General features: G+C 32.1%; 1 protein-coding gene across 1 annotated transcript; it reads right to left on the bottom strand.

Annotated features, from left to right (window-relative positions):
• Positions 1-3,800: 3,800 nt before the first annotated feature.
• Positions 3,801-5,533, bottom strand: LOC107849584 (alkane hydroxylase MAH1). Its single transcript, XM_016694142.2, has one exon. The coding sequence runs from the start codon at positions 5,492-5,494 to the stop codon at positions 3,971-3,973; it is 1,524 nt and encodes a 507-aa protein (XP_016549628.2). The 5' UTR covers positions 5,495-5,533; the 3' UTR covers positions 3,801-3,970.
• Positions 5,534-8,384: the final 2,851 nt, after the last annotated feature.

The raw sequence follows: 8,384 nt of genomic DNA, 5'->3' as shown, positions 1-8,384 counted from the left end.
ATTTCCTTGTATAAAACCAACAGCAAGACAGATTTTTTCAATATAAATATCAAAAAACTCAAGACCATCTTTTACAATTAAATTATATATATGACATGCACACTTAATATGAAAAATTTTAGGTAATGACAGTGATAGCTTAGATTTCAACTTCGTTATAGCAGTCTTGTTGTTAGAAGTGTTATCAAAAGCGATACATAGGATTTTATTTTCGATACCATAAAATATTGCAACTTTAAGTATCGAGTCAGCAATAAATTGTTCAGTATGTTTACAATCTTCATCATATAAAAAAGGAAAGAATACATTTTTGCATCACAAATTTACTATCCATCCAGTGACAAGTAACGATTAAATAATCATTTTTATTTACAACACGACCAAGATCAGAAGTTAGGGATATTCTATATTGAATATTTTTTAACAATGTAGATAAATAAAAATAATATTGTGAATGAAGTCTAAAAATATCAGACCGACAAGTACTTCTAGGAATACCATTAAACATAGGATTATAAATTGCTTGAATAATGAATAAAAGCATCAGAAGAAGGAAAACTAAAATGCAAATAACCTACAGCTACCATTTTTGCTATTTCTTCCCGGTCCCTCAGTTTATTATACTTCTTCGCTACGTGACCGGTTGTTGGGTCCATTCTAGTTTGTGTGGGCCCACCAACATCCTCACCACCTTGTGCAATTTTTAACTCTCTTTCGTGGTCTTCACCTAAATGTCTCATTAACTTACTCGTACCCCCTTGTTTGCCTCTTCTTTTATGCTTATATATTTTTTGACAAATATTGCATTGCACCTCAGTATCTGATATACGTTCAAAAATTTCCATGCAACACTAGTTTATTTATGAGCTCTTAGGGCACAGGGAGGACGGGGAGGGAGATTAACCGATTCGGATATAACGTTAGCATTTCCTACTTCGGGTGTCTCACCAATATTTTCATCATCTTCATCTAAATCAACCGCATCTACTTCATTTTCTTCTTCTATACCGTAATTTTCCTGAACTTCTAAATAATCCATATCGTGAACACCTACACCTATTTCTTCCTCAAAAGGTTGACTAAGTGGTACCGGAGGCGAAGGCACACGGGTATATCTTGTACTTGAAGTACCTCTACCGCTAGTAATTCGCTTTTTGCTACCACTACCACTTCCGGGACAAAATTTTTTGACACTTTTACCGAGGTTTCTTAATTTATCCATAGTATAAATCAAACTAAAAAATATTCAAAATACATAAAAAGTAATAAAAATAAAGATTCAAGAATTAATACACTAATTAAAAATTAAAAGTAAGAGATGGAACGACAATACGAAATTTTGAAAGTATCCAAAGGTTGCGACTTTAGAAACTTCTACTCGTACTTAGTAATTGCAAAATTAAAAAAATTAAAGTGAGCACTTTAGAAATTAAATATATAGAATATTTGAGAATTGAGAAATGAGATTTGAGAGAGAATGAGATTTGAGACTTGAGATAATGAAAAATTGTGTGGAAAATGATTTGAAAGTGTAGGGTATTTATAGAAATTTTTTTGAGGTTAAAAAATGATTTAAATGAAAAAAACTTTTTTTTTAATATTTGGGCCCAAACTAGCCATTGGGCCAACGGCTAGTTTGGCCCAATTTACCAAAATCTTAAAAAAAAATAAAAAATAAACAAGCTTATCCGGGCCGGGCCGGGCCGATTAACCGATGGGCCCTAATCGGGTTGGGTCTGGTCCAGGTTAACCGGGCCCAAATCCAAAACCCAACCGGACCGGAACCTGGGCCCTTAAAGCCCTTGGGCTTATCGGGCTGGGTCAAACCGATTCGATTTTCTTTAGTGGGCCGGTTGGGGCCGGTTAAAATCGGCCCGTTTGACACCCTTTGTTTTACTTAATACAGGTGGTAGACGAAGGTTTGGTTACACTTTGAGAATTTATTTTATAAAGATTAGGTTGAATCATTTTGTTCTGATATCTCGATTATCGCATTATTTTGTTATAATTTTTTGTTAGGTTTTAAAAAACTTTGTTTAAAGGTTAAATTTTCGGTCAGACTGTGTAAAGATTAGGTTTAATCGTATTGATTTGATATTTTGATTGTCGTATTGATTGGTTGTAGTTCTTATTCTGCCATTGCCTTCAATTTACTTATAGTTGCACATGTGTAGCTTTTCTTTCATTCCTTCATATCACTTAATTTTAAGAGAAATAAAAATTAATTTTATTTACAGGAGTGAATTGCTCTAACTTGTGACTTCCACAAACTACCTCGATACGCATTCTACACGAGGCTTTAATTTTGGGCAAGTTAACTAGTAAAAGTAACTCATTAAGTATTATTAAGATTATAAACTTCGATTATTTTTTCAGCAATTACTCATTTATTTTGTTACTATTATTCATTATATTTGAGGTATCAAGGTTTAGTAGAAAAATTCAACGCTTCACTGATTAAGCAGTACGAAGTGCTATCAGGGAGCTACAGAAAAAAATCATCCGACCTTTACTACGTTCATAGGTGCTATTCTCTTTGGTTTTATTTAATTTGTTTGGTTATTAGTCATAAACAACTTATAAAGTGTTGGCGTAAAAGTTTTCAACGATGGTTAATGTCTATAACATGATTGCGATATTCGACGGTGATAATTTCGATATATATTAAAGCTTCAGATTAAGAATTTCTCTACAAATTTATGAATCTGAATCTATCTCAATAAACATGAATCGGTGAATCCCCTATTATTTAGATTGGGAACTCACTTGACAATTTTGAGAAAGACGTGCGAAAGAGTTAGTTTTACACAACTATTTTTTATTCTTAATTTATCTCATTATGTAGGATCTTCTTTTTGTTGATTGAGGTATTAATTGTTTTAGATTAGTCTAATGAATGATTAGCTACGAGTATTGAAGTTATCATAGGGCAAGAAGAGAGCAAAGTGATATGAACGCATACCTTGCTCCACCTAACGGATATAAGGAAGTTATTTTTGAAAGATCCTGACTCATGTAAAGTTGCATTCACGGAAAGTAAAACTTGTAGACCTCGTCCTACCCCACAAAATCATCAAACTCATAAGGGGGGAGAGAGAGAGAGATTTGAGGGCTTGCAACTGAATGCAAAATGGACATTTTCCGGTTATGTACATTCATCTACTCTTTGATCAAATAAAATTATTTTTATGGCAAAAGAGATGCGAAAAAGGCAAAGAAAACCACGAGCATCAATTTTACAACCTAGATTAACAAGACCTCAGTTGGGATCGAAGAGCATAAGTATCTGTCCCAAAATAAGAGCAGCTCAAACTTGTGGAAGATGAGGAATTAGGTGCAAACCAAATGCTCACTGCCCTGCTGAAATCCCGAAGAAGATCCAAAGCATCACGTACTTGACATGCAAACACCTTGAAATACGAATCCAAACATGATTAAACTGTGATATGTTCACTAATCACACCTATGGTCATCAAGAAAATAATCACATGACTGAACTTTCGAGCTACAAGAAGAACTACTCCAAACTCAAAACCCATAGTCATGCTTCAGTCTCACTTTAGAACAAATTTCTCTTAAATTTGTTTATAGTTATTGTAAATTTGGTATTCTATTGCACTTATTCCTGGTATAAAATTTTCAATTGTTGTACTTTAGTTTAGAGTCATAAATATGTCGGTGCTTTATATACATTGTAAGATAATTTTTTTTTTGAAGTCAACTCGGACAAGCTCAATTTGTATTAACACAGATAAACAGCTTCAACGTGGAACAACTAAAATAGTTTTTCAGTTTTAAATATCATAAAACGTCATTGTAAATTATAAACTTTTTTTTTTACGTTTAAATTAAATATATAATTTTTATTTTTTTAACGTGATATACACGTGCAGCGTACGTATCCTAAACTAGTAATTCTAAATAACATGACATAACAAACATACATTTGAAAGATATTGACTCTGTCACTCTAAGTCCATCTCCTACTAATCCTAACTTTAAAACCATGTCTCATATAGAGAATAATAGAAGAATTAGTTTCAATAGGGTGTCCTCCCACAACTTCAACTTGGTAATTATGGATGATAGTAGCAGCCACAGCTTTCATTTGAGTGAAAGCCACTTCTTTCCCTAAACAAGTCCTTGGTCCAGCATTAAAAGCCAAGAACTTATACGATGGTTCGTGCTTAATCGTTCCTTTCTCAGAAATCCATCTTTCTGGCTTGAATTCTAGACAATCTTTGCCCCAGATTGACTCCATTCTTCCCATTGCATACAATGAGAACACAATCTTCATCTTTGGATAAACTTTGTGACCACTTGGGAGAGTATCTTCTTGAAGTGGTTCCTTGTGTTGACTTGGAACGGGTGGATATAACCTTAGTGAATCACATAGTGCACCATGTAAATAAACCAACTTATTCAATTCATGAACATTGAAAAGCCTCCATTTTCCAACTTCTTCTTTTGGAATAATTGAATTGATTTCTTCCCTCAATTTATTCTCCACTTGTGAATTTTTTATCACGAGCCAAATGAACCATGTGAGGGCTGAGCTAGTCGTGTCACGCCCCGCGATCATTAGGTTCAAGATGGTGTCCCTCAAGAACTTATCATCACAATTCACTCCCAAATTTTGACCTTCTTTGAGAAAAAAGGTCAAAAGATCAAAACCCTTGTTGTCCTCTTTCAATTCACTTTCCATTTTTTTCAACTTATTGCGCTTTTTGGATATATAGTTGCCTATAACATTATCCATAGTTTCCCATGCTTTACTCAACTTCTTTTCTTCTCCAATTCCTAGCCATTTTTGTAGCCTCCAAATTGGCTCAGGCATGACATGTCGAACAAGAATCGCTTCTTCAGCGTTATCCATTGCTTTCGAGAAGGGAACATCAGGGAAATTAATAGATACACAACCTGGATCATATCCAGTGACTAATATACAAGTTGTATCAAAAGTGAACCTTTGAAACAAATCTTGCAAGTCCACTATGATACCCTTGTGACAAACATGATCGAGAACCGGAATAAGCCCTTTCTCCACTTTTTCGCAACTAGTCTTGATTAAGAACTTGTAAAATTGTTGGTGAGTGATCAAAGCACGAGTCGTCTTCCTTTGGATCTTCCATAAATCCAAGTCAGCGTTAAAAATTCCATCTCCCAAAACATCGAAAAACTCTTTGAATTTCGGACCTTTGGGGAAATTCATGAAATTTTGACTCATGATGTAGTGCACATTTGCTGGATCAACTGTGGCTAATGTGTCCATGTTTGCAAATATGGGACCTTTTGATAAAAAAGTTCCCCCTGATCTCCTCATGATCATTGTGGCCCTTTCATGAATATGTTTTATGTGATAAAGGGTACTTGGTAACATACCAAAAATTGGCCAATTTCTAGGGAATCCCTTTGTATCTTTTAGGGCATGAAACAAGAAATAACATAGTACTGCTAGGAAAATTTCAATGTAACCTACTCCAATAATTGCCATTTTTGTTGTTTTGCTTTTTTGAAGAATTTCAAACCGAGGAAAATTGTCTAGTATATATAGATTATAGAGGGTTGATTATACTTGCATTCTATTTTTTTGGGTGGGTGGGGGGTGGGGGGGTTGCTTTTTGTTTTTTCTTCACTATTCATTTGCTTGTTTCAAGTTACTGGAATGCCACCAACTACCAACCAAAAATGGATTTAGTTGAGGAAAAGAAAAGTTTCTAAAATTCCTTTTTGTTGGTAGTAGTTTATGAGGAGTTCATCTTCTTTACAAAGACGTAAAGTTTATCCTTTGAGCCGAGCTAGGGTCTATCAAAAATTGTTAATTTATCCATAAAGATAAGGATAAAATTGGAACGTTGTTGTAGTACACATAAAATTACATTATCAGGTTATTTACTACCTATTAACTTGAAAATAAGGAAATAATCTTCTATGACAAGTTAAATTTCGCCACTAGATAATGTAAGTTCATTACGCTATTCTTTTTTTTTTTTTTCCTTTTAACCATACATTACACTATTCCTAGACATAACAAAAATTGATGTTATGAGGATACTCAGATTTGAATTGGAAAAGAATTATAACTGAATTAATTAGTTGACCTGCCTGCCAAGGTGCACATTTAATGGTTAGATAGTCATTTTCTTAACAAAAAGCTAGAAGAACACTTCACGTCCATTGCGTTTAGTAAAAGAACAATCTGATGTATTACTTAGCTTCATCTTTTTCTTCTTATGAAAATATTCCTATCTTGTCTTAAAATGTAGGAAAATGCGGTGCCCTTGATGATTATATCTCGTGTAGATAAATGTGACATGATACGTTTAAATGTCAAAATTCAAGACAAAAACACAAATAAAATGGAAAGTAAAAGGAATGAGTCAGTGTTTATCCTCATTTATGAAAAAAAAGTTGTAAATTGTCATTTCAGTTCATAGTTGTTAGATGTTAGTTTGTGAGATGAATAGCTAACTGAGAATCGTCATATTTTGCAAATATTGAATTTTCACTACATTAAAGCATCGGTTTAAAATTAATCCCTCCATTCACTTTCTTTCAGTTGTCCACTAAATAAAAAACAGATTCAATTCTACTTATCATTTTTGGCACGTAAAGAAAAAAGCATATGTTATTTTGTTAGGGTTTTTTTGTCAGAATTTTCTTACCAAAATTGAGTTTTAATTTTAGAAAAATAAAAGTAGTTTCATAATTACTTTTATTTTTCTTAAAAGGAAAATATAAAACTTTTTCATATTTGAAAAACCTCTTTCTTGGGAGATAAGTTTTGGACATCTATAAATAGAAACCCCTTCTCATACCATAACACAATAGTATCGACAATGTAGTCATTTAAAAGTCTTGTTTAGGAAGAAATTTTCTCTCAATAGTTTTATATTTTCTTTAATATTAGTTTTCATGTGTATGCCAATTCGCCAAATAATATCAATAGTACATTATTTTAGTATACTTTTATTTTTCATCTGAATTATCACCGTCTTGATTTGCAAACTTTAAGCTTCTGTATGACACCCTCTTAATTTCGAAACCAATAAATGGTATCAAAGTCTACAGTTCAGAGGTCCAATGATTTGATGAAACGAGATTAAAAACAGGTTTAAAGCGGTTTCAAAATCAAGTTGCAATCAGTTTGACGATAATGACAATTTTGTAGCTACATGTGGAGAAGAAGTTTTAAGCATATTTCAACAATCTTATTGCTGCATATTTAAAAATAAAAATAAAATATTAATTTTTAATTCATTTTTAACCATGATATTTTAAATACTATTTTTAACCAAGGCAAATAACAGTGATAAAGGTTATGTGAAGAACGAAAATCATGCATGTGAAGAAGGCAGATTAAGTGAAGAAAATCAAGCCAAAAATGGGAGATTTGTTAGGATTTTTACGCTGATTTTCTGACTAAGATTGAGTTTTAGTTTCTTATTGAAGAAAAATAAAAGTAGTACCATAATTACTTTTATTATTTCAAAAAGAAAAATATAAAACTTTTTCATGTTTCTTGGAGGAAAGATTTTGGACATATATAAATAGAAAACCCTTCTCATACCATAACATAATAGTATCCACAATGTTGTCATTTAAGGGGAGATTTTCTCCCAATAGTTTTATATTTTCTTTAATATTAGTTTTCATGTGTAGACCAATCGGCCAAATAATATCAATAATATAATTTCTTTTAGTATAATTATATTTGTTATCTGAATTATCACTGTCTTGCTTTGCACACTTTAAGTGTCCACATGATGCCCTCTCAATTTAGAACCCAACATATTTTTCATATTTTACCTTCAATATTAATTACTTATTTTTCAAATCATTTCTCAAAATCTAAGACTAAACATCAATTAGAATGGATACTAAACATCAATTAGAATGGATATTGCCGGGTAAAATACTCTGATAATCTGATTTAGATAACTAGATCTACGTAATCAAAAAATTCATATTAAATAGGTAATATTTAGTTAAAATACTTTTAGCTTAATTTCTTATGGTAGTGTATTTTCCATGAGGTGTGCCAAGCTAAGCTCCATTTATATAATGGACCGACGTCAGTAACATACTCGCGTTTCGACATTAAATATGTATTAGCTGCTCGTTTTCCTTGAGTTAATTATAAATTAAATTAAAAAAAAATATATGAGTCATTATGAATAAGTAAAAACGGATTTTTATATGTACTCTTAATACCAAGAAATATCATGAAGTTTTGAGGATGAAAAAGAATATTGTATGTTTTCTGTATAGCATTCTTTAAATATTAGAAAAACTCATTTGTTATAAAATTATAATAACAGAGTACAAGCAAAGAGACAAGGAGGAATCTTTTTATTAATATTTTCCACTCCTAAATTTGTACA

The sequence above is a fragment of the Capsicum annuum genome, chromosome 12 (assembly GCF_002878395.1).
Source record: "Capsicum annuum cultivar UCD-10X-F1 chromosome 12, UCD10Xv1.1, whole genome shotgun sequence".
Taxonomy (NCBI): Eukaryota; Viridiplantae; Streptophyta; class Magnoliopsida; order Solanales; family Solanaceae; genus Capsicum; species Capsicum annuum.
The sequence above is the reverse complement of the archived record's forward strand: the minus strand, read 5'-3'. Positions and strand labels throughout refer to the sequence as shown.

Bases quoted from the DNA above. Each gene is read 5' to 3' on its own strand.
- LOC107849584 (XM_016694142.2), bottom strand. From the start codon at position 5,494: ATGGCAATTATTGGAGTAGGTTACATTGAAATTTTCCTAGCAGTACTA.